This window comes from Cannabis sativa, chromosome 5 (genome assembly GCF_029168945.1).
Source record: "Cannabis sativa cultivar Pink pepper isolate KNU-18-1 chromosome 5, ASM2916894v1, whole genome shotgun sequence".
Taxonomy (NCBI): domain Eukaryota; kingdom Viridiplantae; phylum Streptophyta; class Magnoliopsida; order Rosales; family Cannabaceae; genus Cannabis; species Cannabis sativa.
In genome coordinates, this window is record NC_083605.1 from 73,277,918 (window position 1) to 73,290,849 (window position 12,932).

At 34.9% G+C, this 12,932-nt stretch overlaps 1 protein-coding gene across 3 annotated transcripts; it reads right to left on the reverse strand.

Moving 5' to 3' along the window:
- Nucleotides 1-5,012: 5,012 nt before the first annotated feature.
- On the reverse strand, nt 5,013-12,932 carry LOC115717397 (uncharacterized). Of its 3 annotated transcripts, none has more exons than XM_061115963.1 (9): nt 12,701-12,932; nt 12,321-12,618; nt 11,843-11,953; nt 11,174-11,743; nt 10,991-11,067; nt 10,250-10,331; nt 10,022-10,080; nt 7,602-7,729; nt 5,013-5,373 (listed from the first exon to the last, which is right to left on the reverse strand). In XM_061115963.1, exons 1-8 carry the CDS (start codon nt 12,779-12,781, stop codon nt 7,637-7,639), a joined length of 1,371 nt encoding a protein of 456 aa, XP_060971946.1. In that variant the 5' UTR covers nt 12,782-12,932; the 3' UTR covers nt 5,013-5,373; nt 7,602-7,636. The 3 variants fall into 3 exon arrangements, with proteins under 3 accessions (XP_060971946.1, XP_060971945.1, XP_030502224.2); XM_061115962.1 differs by having other exon boundaries at nt 7,635-7,729; nt 11,843-11,962; nt 12,701-12,903; XM_030646364.2 differs by having other exon boundaries at nt 11,843-11,962; nt 12,701-12,902.

Consider the following 12,932-nt stretch of genomic DNA (forward strand, 5'->3'; position numbering starts at 1 on the left):
ATAATAACTTTTTATATATAAAAAAATAAATTTATTTAGATTTTTATATGATTATTCATATCATTAATTTATTTTACAATAGTATAGATTGTAATTAGGGTTGTACGTCGGTCGGTTGAGCGGTTTTCCTATATATTTTCTAACCCAATCTAAAGTTCGAGTTGCTAAAATTTAAGTGCAATTCACCTAATTTAAAAAAAAAAAAAAAATATGTAAACCGACCAACGGTTTGGGCGGTTTGGTCGAGTTAATCCACCCAAACCGGCCAAACTTTTTTTTTTATTTCAAAATCAAAGTCAATAAAAATTAACCACCACATAATAAAGTCCAAATCTTTAATTATAACCTCTAATATTAGAAAGTTCAACAAATCAAATTCAAAAACACAACAATCCAAAAGCTAATATTTTAAAAAAATATACAATTGAAAATTAATAGTGTTACTCGGGTTATTTTCGGTTAAGTCGGTTTAATTGGGCAGGTTATTTTATTTTCAATCCCCCCAATATACAGATTAAGCGGTTTTTTTTTTTTGTCGGGGTTTTCGATTTTTTTTTTTGCGGTTTTTTTAGTTTGGTTTAAGCGGTTTATTCGATTTAGGCCATTTACAAAAAAAAAAATATACGTACAGCCCAACTAATAATTAGTTGATAATGATAACCTTTCATCCTATTCTGTATAATTAATTTTAAGTAGAATGAAAATTGGGTTATATATAGTGAGCTAGCCAAGCCAAGAATTGATAAGAACATATTATAATGATTTATTTTACCTTATTAATAAGCCTCCAAACCAAATTAGATGGCGTTTCATACATATGTACTATTTGTTACTCTTGTCTTAAAATATTATAGATAAAGAAGAAAATGCATAAACTATATAGAATTGTAGGAATTTACTGTTTTATCCCTACACCAACAAAGATAGCAATATCAGTATTAAGGTCAAACTTGACCTTTCCTTGTCTAAGTAAAACTTAGACCAATACGACACCGTATTAACCCCACGACACCAATCTTGATGTCGTAAGAACCCTTTGATTCAAAGACTCAATAGAAGAGTCTGGAACCCCAAAACACTCAGACACAATTCACACACACACTCACAAACTCGAAACCCTGGCAGAGCAAGTTCTCTTTGAGAACTTGCTCTATTCTAGATCTGAAACCCAGATTCACACCCACACACAACCATAGCTTAGATTAGATGAGAGAAAAATGAAAAACAAGGAGAGAAAACACCAGAATTTGTTTCAGAGTTCACCCAAATCTGGGCTACGTCTCTGTCAAGCTCTTCTCAGAGATAGAAGCTTGATATCCACTATCACAAGGTTGGTTTACAAACTTTGGAGCTTCCTGTCACAGAAATCGACCAGGTAAACTCGATTTCTTTCTTTACACTTTATGTTTTTGTTATTTTCTTTCTATTTGTTCTCGATCTAACTCTCTGCTTTGTCTTCTTTGTGCATGTACTTCTTTTTCGAGCTTCTCACCATGAGATCTGGGTTCTCATGGTTGGATCTTGGAGCTGAAGACTCAAACTAGGGTTTATTCCTTCTCTCTCTCTCTATTTCTTTCTGATCTGTTTTTCTGTGTTATAGATCTAGGTTTGTTTGCTTTGATTTGTTCTTTTATAGAGTAGTAGAGTCGGTTGATCAGAGCCTTAGGAGTTAGTTACAATTTCAGTTGTAACTAACTACTAAGTCTTGATCCACTAGAGGCGAAGCCACCCTAGGATCGAGTCTTATTTGCTTTATTTCTGTTTGTAATTTGTTGAAGTGGATGTTTGATGTAAAAGGACTGGTTATAAGTGGATTTTATTCAACAAGAATAAAATGTAATTTCTTGTAAGTAATTATTCTTGTTAATTCCATTTTTAGCATATTTAATTGACAAAAATATTTTATTATTTCCTATTAATTTCGGCTGGTTGTGTTTAATATGGTTTCCTATTTTGTGTATTCAAACTTGGAAGGAAAGTTGTCTAGCTTTCCTATTTTTAGAAAAAAAGGTAAAAATGGTAAGTTTGGTTACCCATTTCTTTTTTATCTAACCAGCTGTATAATCTGATCTTGTGTTGAGTTTCCCATTTTCTCAGAACAGATTTCTTGAAGAGAAAATCAGAGCTAAACTTTCCTTTTCTATAAAAGGAAAGTTATAGTTACTGCCCACGATTCTGTAGGTACAGAAACGAAAATTCCTGGACTGATTGAAGAATTATTTTAGGGAAGTTTCTAGTGGGCTGAGGTCTTGTTCAGACCGAATGTAAGCTGTCAATAAGATGTATATTCATTATAAATACATCTTATAGCAGCTAGGTTTTGTATCTCTTTCATTCATTTTCATATCTTAAGGAAAGAGTGTCTTTGTTATGTAGAGAAGAGTTGTTCGACTCTTACTCTGTTTATTTGTTGTTTGTATTGTCTTGAGTCTGTATTCAAGTCTACAACAAATAAGAACATCAGTGCACCTTTGGGAGAAGGGTATTTACAAGCTTTCGGGAGATTGCTTTTGAAGTCTTGCATCAGGAGGATACAAGCACACCTTCGGGAGAAGGGTTTTACAAGCTTTCGAGAGATTGCTTTTGAAGTCTTGCATCGGGATGATACAAGCACACAACCTTCGGGAGATGGTTGTATAGGCTTTCGGGAGATAGCCTTTAAGCCTTGAATCCAGAGGATTCAAGCGCTCTTCAAGGTGATCGAAGGGAATTCGAGCTCTTGGAGTTTTATCAAGATTCGGTTAGTAGGTAGAATACATCAAGCTTGCGGCATACAATAAGAGGGAGTCTATTTATGCATAAGTCAATTACTTTGTATTTTTTGATACCGATCTAATGAATCTTATCTATGGGTGTGGCCTCGTGGACTAGTAACAATCTGAAAGGATTGTTGAAACCACGTTAAAAAATCTTGTGTGTTTTTACTTTTATGCACTGTTTGTTTTTCTGGGTTTCTCTGGAGTTGTAGAGTTGTATTCTGTAACTACGGAAAAACTGTTTTCAGTATCAGTTTCATTATTCGCATTTAATTAATCACTTAATTAACTGGGAATATTAAAATACGGAATTTCAATTCTCTTAAGCAATAGAGAAGAACTAATGGACGGATCGCATAATACTCTTTGCTAGAATAAAAAGAAAGAGAAGGGACTCACGAGGAGAAAGATATACTTGTTTGTCTTGGAAGAAGTTGGATGTTGGACAATTAATTACCACTTCCAAGCTCTAGGAAGTTGGACTAATAGCTAACCACCAAAATATTGATCCTCCGAGTTTTTAGGGAATAATTTCTGAACTTGAGAGGTCCTATAAGGTATTGTAGATATCGTCGTGGATGAAGTAAAGAAGGTTGTGCAAAAAGACAAGCTCTAGATGGCGGAGCTCCAAGAGGATCAAAAAATACCGAGTGAGGTCATGAGGTTTGTGAAGCAGTTTGCTAACGTACTTCCTAACGAGAAAATTCTAGGGGGTAGCACTTACAGACAAGGTAACACCTCATTCTGGCCATTTAATTCATGCTCCCGTGGATTTTGACCATATCAAACAAGATGAGTTTGATTTCTACTTCCTTAGGTTAGATCATTCCCAGTAGCCTATTAGGAGAGAAGATACTTGCTTCGAGTAGACAAAACAATAGAGAGCCCAACTCATTTTATGTATTGTCTTGGCTTCTTCGAATATAATAACTTTTTAGGAAGTGAGGACTTCTTGGACTTTGCCATGGAAATTTTTGAAGGTTCCGACTCCAACTTTGAAGGTTGGTCCTGTATATCCTATTTTCACCTCTATTTGTTTCTCATAACTTGCTTAATTTGTGCATTTTGAATCCCTAAGCAATTGATGCTAGAGTAGAAGGATGCCATAATAGCATAAGGGATTCGCCTCGCACAGCATGTTGTGTTGTTTGGGCGAGGAAAATGCCATAACAATGAAGGACTGAAAGAGTTGAGGTGTGACATGAAAGCTATGAAGGCAATGTTGAGGTAAGTGGTTAAGTTAGTGAACTCTGGTGGAGTTTCTTCTACTGAGAAGCCTTCCAAAGAAGGTGACAAAATGGAGGGTGAACTCTCTTTGTAAAAGGGTGACAAGTTGAAGACTGAAGCCTATTTGCAAGAGGGTGACCAATCGATTGACGGTGAAGAATCTGTCTAAAGCCCAAGCTTGGTGGACCTGGAGGAGGAGGATGTTAGAAATGATCAAACTCCAACCAGCCAAGCAAAGCACATCATCACAACCCCTTACTCCTCTTGGAAATTCAATAATCAAAGTCTCGGTAGATATTCTCTCAAAAAAAAAAATCTCAGTAGATATTTGTTTCGCAATAATGAAGGATAAAAGGACCAACATAATGAAGGCCTTAAAAACACAAACGGGAACATGACAATGCGATCATCGTCAAGATGAGATCGACCCCTACCTGAACACTTTATTTTAGAATAACCTTATAACCTATTTCATGATAGACTTTTTTTTTTTATTTGCTAAAAATAATATGGACTATCTCATGAGCTATTTCTTTTAAAGATGTTGGATCATTAAAACTTCTTAATTATTATTTGATCGTGTTGCTTTTGATGTTATGATAGTAATCAGTGCATGAGCATAATGTTAAGAATGGTTGTATTACTTTAAATCATTGTGTAATAAATGAAAGTTTTAGGTTTAGTTTTTTTTTGAAAACAGACTAAGTTTTAGGTTTAGTTTTAGGTTTAGTTTTTAATTCATTCAAACAGACTAAGTTGATAGTTAAGTTAATTACCACCTCTGTACTATGTGAGCCTACCAATCACTATATATATACTAGCTAGTCCATGTGTAGTGTGTTGGGTTGATAATTTAAATGAGAAATTGAGTGAGTTGGAGGATTGTAAAAGACATTTTCAAGTGTTTGATTGAAAGGTCTCATTTGCGAGGTTTAGTGTAAGGAGCAAGAGTCCATTAAGAAGAGGATCTTGTTGCCTAACCACGAAGCATGCCCCACAAAACACATGGAAATTAAAGTGCACATTCTATTACATAATCAAAACTAAATATATAACTAAAGTGCATCTTTAGTCTTTGATAATAAAAATGGGTTGGCATAAACTAGTGAATTAAAATTATAAGAATGATTGGAAGTAGATTCGTGAAACTGATAAGCTACAAAGGTACTACTCATCCGCAGTATTGATATTGCTTCCTTCACTGTCACATGGTGAGGCTAGGAATTCCAGTCGGGACGGGTTGTTGGCTGTGCTAGAAGAGGCCCCATTTTTATCAAGAGTGTAACTTGATTCATCGTCTGATGCTACCCACTTAAGCGACTCAGGACAATAAGACATCTTGTAAGGGAAATGTTGTTCCCATAGTAAGGATGAATCTTTAGATGCAGTCCTATCAAATTCAAGGAAATTATCAATAGTCATTTATGATTACATGCATATCGAAAATTTCAACTTCCTGATGTTCGCATCCTCTTCTACTCCCTCTTCACCTCACCCTCTTCATTAACATGATTAGGAATATCATCCTCAAGATTTGTAAACCAAACCAAACAGAGATGTAATTGGTCAGTGTCATGTTATGAGAATTTCTATTTCTCATCTTCTTGACAAAAACTTGTTATTTTGTTATTTACCATAGTTACTAGGATTTCATGTTTAACAAGTACGGGTGCTATTAACATTTACAATAAAGCCTTTGGTCAGCTAGTTAGTTTTAGCAAATCCTCAACTCTCTTTTATCCTAATACCCTTGAGGAGGATCATAGTCTTTTCTTGCATTGCCTTGATCTAAATGATAAGCCTTCTATAGCCCCAATGCTATGGGAGTTCTAAGAAAGCCTCTTTTCAGTTCCTGGTGGATAAAGTCATCTTATCTTAATTCATGGAATGATAAAGCCTTTTCCAAAGTTGTTAAAGAAGTGTTTTTAAAAGTTGCTATACAAGTTTTACCTTCTTATGCTACGTCTTGCTTCAGAATTCATGTTGATATAAGTAGCAAAACTGAATCTCTTATGGCAAAATTTTGGTGAGGAACCTTCGGTAATAGCTCTAAAGTTCACTAGAATATTGGTTTGACCTTTTTCACTTGAAATTCTTTGGAAGTTAGTTTGGTATTATTTCTGTTTTTTGTTTTCAAAAAAGAATTTTCTAAAATGAGAACAAAAAATAGTTTTGAAATTTTCTAAACACAAGTCGCGTTTGGCTAGTGTTTTCTAAAAACAATATTGACCAAAAGTGAATTATTTTTTAAAACAAAAAACAACATTTTGTTGTTTTCAAAATTCTTGTTTTTTGTAACTTTGTTTTCTGAAAGATATTTTTAAAAAAACAAGGCCAAACAAACCTAATTGTTTTCAAAAAATAATTTTCTATTTTTAAAAACAAAAAAAAAAATTAGTTATGATGCCAAACATGCACTTATAATTTAAATCTCTAGTCCATTTTAACCTAGTAATGTTAGCTAAATAATCTTGGAAAATCCTTCTTAAAACAAGATATTTCAATCACTCTAGTTTCCTTGATGCAGAAAAGATCATATGCCCTCTTTCACTTGGCAAAGCCTTATATGGGGGTGGTCAAACTGTGAGAACTCTTCAAGATCATTTCATCACTAGATACATCATATATAACTCTTTTTGATAATCCCCCTTCTCCCACAATTTTCTTTTTCATAAATAATATGGGCTTTTGGGACTTAAAGAAACTAGGTAGTGTTTGGTTGGAAGGAATGAAAATATAGAAATAAGAATACGAAACAGAATATGAATAGGAATGGAATAGAATAAACTTTAAAATGCATAAAAAAAATTGATAAAAAAATTATTAAATTTTTTCTCTTGTTACCTTGAAATGGTTTTTTCTTTCTTTTTAAAATGGAATAATCATTCCACCAAAATGGTAGAAAGAGCATTTCATTAATTTGTCATTCCAATACTTTAAAATGCAACCAAACAAAGGAATAGAATGAAAATTGTTTCCTTTCCATTTCATTACCTCCAACCAAACGCCATTTAAGTTATTATTTTCATAAAGAGCAAGTGTCAAAAATTATTTCTATTCCCTTGTCAAACACTAACCAACCTGATGAACAAATGGCAGGAAAATAAACAAGTGAATCCAACAAGAGATCAACATTTGTGGCAGCCACCAAATATTGGAGGTCTAAAACTCAACATGGATGCAGCTATGTACAAACAAAAGAATTCTTTTGTTTGTTGGAGTTGCTGTTAGAAATCATAAAGGGGAAGCCATTGCTGGTTTGGCTAACTATTTACCAGGGACATATTCCTCAACAAATGCTGAAGCTCTTGCTCTGCAATACTCTCTTATTTTGTGCCAAGTGATAAAGTTGTCCATCACTAATGTAAAAACAGATTCTAAGAGGGTTGCTGATAGAATCCACCACCCATCTAATCATGTTATCAATTGTATTAACAACTCATTGTCTTTTTTTCCTAATGTATCTCTAGCTTATGTAAAAAGGGATGCAAATATGGTAGTACACAGTGTTGCTAGAAAAGCATTAGGGTTAGGCAAAGAGTTAGTTTGGAATGGTAATATTCTAAATTAAGTTACTATTTCAAAAAAATAAATATATATATATATGATATGTCATACCTATAATTATCCTTACAAAAGTTCACCACACACCACTATCGATTTCTTTTTTTTGGTGGCTCAGATTGAGTTCCTCTCGAAGGTACTACAACAGGGATGCTTTCCTGAATTCCAGTAAGTTTACGATCCTGAAGACACCACGAAAACAACATTCATAAGTTTACCCTCCTAAACCAACTGAAAAACAAATGAAGGGGTTTAGACCCCAATTAATGGCCAAGGTGTCACATTTTTAACTGAGCATGTCATGTAGTCCTATTTCTCTTAGTTTGTCACTGTGGAGCAGTATAGCATGCCCTATAAATACATTTGACTAGATCATTCGTTTTGGGATTGTTTTGTTTGTAATTGACCGAGTGGCAACATAGACTACTTTGGAATAATTATAAAGGGTGTTAAACTAACGACCAAAACTGCAATCCGAATAATTCAATGAAATTCCAAAGAAAATACACTGGGTGGGTTGAATGTTATTCCAACCCACCCAACATAACTCGAATAAATCAGTTTATAATTTTTTTAAAAAAAAAATTACATAATACATAACATAAATTATGCAATGATTAAACTATTTTTTTTATTTAAGACTTCGGTGTTTGATTTGAAATTTAATATTTATAGTTATTTTTATTTTATTTGAATATTGAAGTTGAATTTTAGAATTTAAACAATATTAATTTTTTTATATATTTTAAAGATGAATGTTTGTTGAGAATTATGAATTTTTGGTGACGTCCTTTGGCCTTAGCAACATTTCAAATTGCTAATGAATGACCTTTAACAACCCCTTTGGAGAAGATTTACAGCTGCTACTATTGCTAATGTGTGAGGAAGGAATCTCTTAAATATGATGCAAAATGAATCTTCTTCTATCATTGATCAGAGATTTTTCTATGAATAATACAAATCGGAGTTTGAAGAAGGGGAAGAAGAAGGAGTCCTCGACCCATAACGGATAGAGGAGGATTTATTCAATCACATAGTTTGGGCTCCTAGAATATGGCACCCTTGGACACAGAATTCCCCCAATCTATTATCTAGGACAGAAGCAAAGCCAAAACTATTCAAACTTAAAGAGACAATAATTAAGAAAAGAACAGTCTATCACCCATAAATTAACTGACAAATAGAGGCAGTTAACAGAGCATTGAAAACTTATGTCGTGTGCTTTACCAATAACAAGTATTGGTAAAGTTCATTTTTTGAGCTCAACAACAAATGAAGTATTATACTGACATGGAGGAATACAAGGTGGACGACATGGTCCATCCTAAGCTACGTCACAACAGCCCCTACCTAGAAGACTGTTAGACCTATTCGGTACACATACTCTAAAAGGGCTACACCACATATCACTTAATTAGTTTATTTAGTTATATTAGTTGCTGACTAGACTTGTTAGCTATTTCTAACTAGACAAATTAATTAAATAAGTCCATGTCACTTAAGTTCTTTGGGGAGGGTATAAGTAGAGGATTAGAGATTAGATTAAAGGGGGTGGAATAATTTGTAAAGTTTACAGATTAATATCAGGTTTGGGAGTTTCCAAGTAACGCGAATTCTTGGGCAAAATTGTATCTTATTACTTACCAAATTGATATCATATCTGAGGCATACACTCTCGAGAGGAACTGAGGTCACAATAGGGGCAAAAGCCCAGAGTGGGCCATTGTGGACATTGGCTCTAAGTTGAGGTGTGTAGTTAAATTCTCAAATCGGTTTATTAACTACTTGGGCACCATCTTCTCTTAGGCTGTTCTTTTGGCAGTGAGTCAATCAAAATGGTTGTAAAAAACACTTTGAAAAGTTGGCTACCAAGTATTATAGGCTTTTGAAGGTGCTTGCTTGCACTGGGCCAGTGGCTGAATGTTGTACTGAATGTCGAAAAAAGACTACTAGCAGTACCAGCCAGATTGAATTTCTCATCAACTGGAAGACCTACCTAAGTTTGAACCACTTGGTAGACTTCAAGATGATCCACACTCAGTTACGAAAGGTTTACCTAGAAAACAAGGTGAATGTGTAGACCTGTGGTAATGTTAGATCCTGGCTAGACTGGCTTATTCTAGGTGACCTAAGGATACTAACAATAGTTCAGATTTTGACTGTATTAATGGTTGAGGTGCCATGTTTATAAGTGTACATTGATTCCCAAACATCTTGAATAGCTTGGAATAATTGAAAGGGTTATCTTTTTTATCAATACAATACCTATTACAGATTCTTTCAAGAACTAACTTTGTAGTTTAGGCTCAGAAATTGCAGTCCAATTTCCATTCACTTGTGCTTAATGTTTAGTCTATAGACTTGTGGCAAAGAGAAAGTACGTTTTTAGCAACAAACGACTACATAGCAATAGAAATGTTATAATGCTGAGATGCAAATCTGCTAAAGAAGCCAAGCAGCCAAATAATACTAACCACATCATAGACTGGCATTTGATTGCGCCAGAATTCCATCACAGGTAGTAGTAGCCTCCCTGTAACATATTCGATTGAAGCAGACTTATGTTAACGGCATTAGGAATAGACATAACGATGACAGTTATTACTCTAATCCCAAGAAAGATACTAGGTTGGCTTAAAAGACATTAGAAATGTTATCTGAAATTTCAAGAAAGTGACGGTAGTAGAGGGTAACAAAGTCACCTGATCTAGATCGTCCATAACTCAAACAATCAGGGGAAACTACAGACACTTTAATGTTGTTGTCCCGAAGCGGTGGTGTAGCCTGAACAAATGCAGAAAAACAAACAAAATATGTGAAAAACAAACAGCCAAAAAAATTGAACTTAAGCATTTTACACATCCGCGTAAACACTCAATAAATAAACAACCTTGTATTCTCTCTTGAATAACATTATACTAAGCATGTAGCAAGAATTCTATATTATTCTCTTACAGATCAATCCAATGAAGAATAGATTGGATTACAACTTCAATAAATCATAAGAAGCAGCTCCATGCTGAAATAAATACTAAATGACATCAAGTTTTGACACAGTATGCATTATCTCCAACGCTTGTCTCAGTACTGTAAAACATTAATCATTAAATAAGCAAAAATTGGCCAATTTGAATGAGTTTGTGCATGGCAGCAGGTTAACAGTTAAGAAATAAATAGGACCATGATCACTTTATCATGAATGATTATACCCAACTAACATGTGATACACAATAGAACTACAGGTCAACAGAATCTAATTCAATAACACAAAAGAAATAAAGTGACAATATGTAAAAGTAAAAATATGCACGTTGCCATCTTAAGATAAAAGCCCTCCCCTTCCCCACTCACCCCCTTAAACATAGACAGTTGAACTAGGCTCAACTGCTTGTGTACCTAAGTAACAGAAAATTAACTGCTTCTACTGTAACCAACCAACTTACTGCTGTATCAGAGAATTTTTTCCTCTTTCTTGTCTTTGTGTCCTTTCTTCCTTCTTTAAAACCAGTTTCCTGTCCAGCTGCAATAAATAATTTCATTAACTTGATAAAAAATCTAACTATTATGAGTAAAGATCAACAAGTAAATTGGCTGACAACCGTAGAGCGCCAACCTGTGTCAAATACCTTTAGTCTCAGCCTTTCCAGAATCATGTCCCCATTGTGAATTAGAAGTCTGCTCATCACCTAGTTTTACTGTCACATTTGTATCCACTGGCTTCTGCTTCCTTTTGCTCCCTACATAAGAAATTTCGGGCACTCTGTCTGTTGAGTGAATGGTTGCAGCTATAGAACTGTTCAACTTCTCATCGTCTAGCATTTGAACAGGACTAACATTTTGATGTTCTTGATCTAAAGAACACCCAGATGGAAGGCAGTTCCCCTGACTGCCTTTGAGATTTTTCAATCTATCACTACATTTCTGAAAACCAATAGGTCTGTCTCTGAGATTTCTCAATCTAGCACTACATTTACGAAAACCAATAGGTGTAACATCCAGTTGGTGTTTCTTCTCATCACTCAGCTTAGAAACTTTTGAATTATTGAGGGTATTACCATTCTCAGAAACCTTGTGAGATTCGGAGGTTTCAACGTGTTTCCCATGTTTCAGAGTGACACAACCTTGTTTCTCAAGAGTTTTTTCTTGTAGAGTAGAAGTTTCAGGCCCAGATACTACTCCACATTTCCCAAAGATAGCTGAACAAAATAATAAAAAAAACAACTAACTAAGAACTGGTATATACAAAATGGACTAGTAATTATATATAAAAGCAGTAGCAGTAGCAGTAGCAGTACCAGGAGATTCTGTATTGAGGATACCATTCTCAGAAACCTTATGAGATTCTGAAGTTTCAACTTGTTTCCTATGTTTCGAAGTGACACAACCTTGTTTTTCAGGAGTTTTTTCTTGAAAATCTTGTACAGAACATGGAGTAAAAGTTTCAGGACAACATTCCATAACAAAAGAGAAAAAAAATTAAGATGTTGTATGTACAAAATGGACTAGTAAAAATGAACTAGTAATGATGAATGCCTTCACTGACACCTTTTCTTGCTCGGGTCAAGGGTTCGAATCACACCACACTCTCATGGAGAGATTATACTGGACCCGCTTGTGGGGTGGCATCCTTAATAGGATGGGAACCCTTAAGGTGGATACCAATGACAGACTCGAGATTGTCTAAGCTAGACTAGGGAATGAATCTACACCAAGTGATCCCCTTTTTTTCTCAGCAAAAAAACAAAATGATGAATACAAAAGCAGAAGTAGTACCAGGAGGAGCATATGTAGAAAATTGTCGCCAATTCGAAGGAAAGCCAAACAAAAAGCTTCTAGAAACCTGGGAAGGAAAGCCATTGAGAGTGGTGCGGTGCTGGTTGATGACACCCTTAAGACTGATACAGACATTATCGGTAGTCTCAAGAGTGAAAACATCATATCTTTTGGCTATAGGAGCAGAGGTAAACACACGAACTGCTTCTTGTTGTCTGGATGTTAAGCCGGCAACGCCAAGGTTGTTGCCATGGAAGTGATTTTGGGTGTGAATCAACCACCAATCGAACAAGCATACCTACTTAGTTTGCAGATGAAATGAGAGTATAAAAACATCATACACACAATCAAAGAAAACATCCAAATAAAAACACACTTACTGTTCTTTCAAAATGAGAGAAAGAGGCTGCTCCTCCTCCTACTGCTGCTGGTATTTCTGTGGAGCTCCGAGAAGTAGCCATGGCCCATGGAATCAAAGATTCAAAAACCCCAAACACTTTTCCACGCTGAGCCGCGGGAATCTGAAGTGTTCTGAGTTTATAAACCTTTTTACTTTGTTTTAAACACTCCCAGTCCCAACTTTTAAACTAGCGATGGAAATCGAACGGCTAA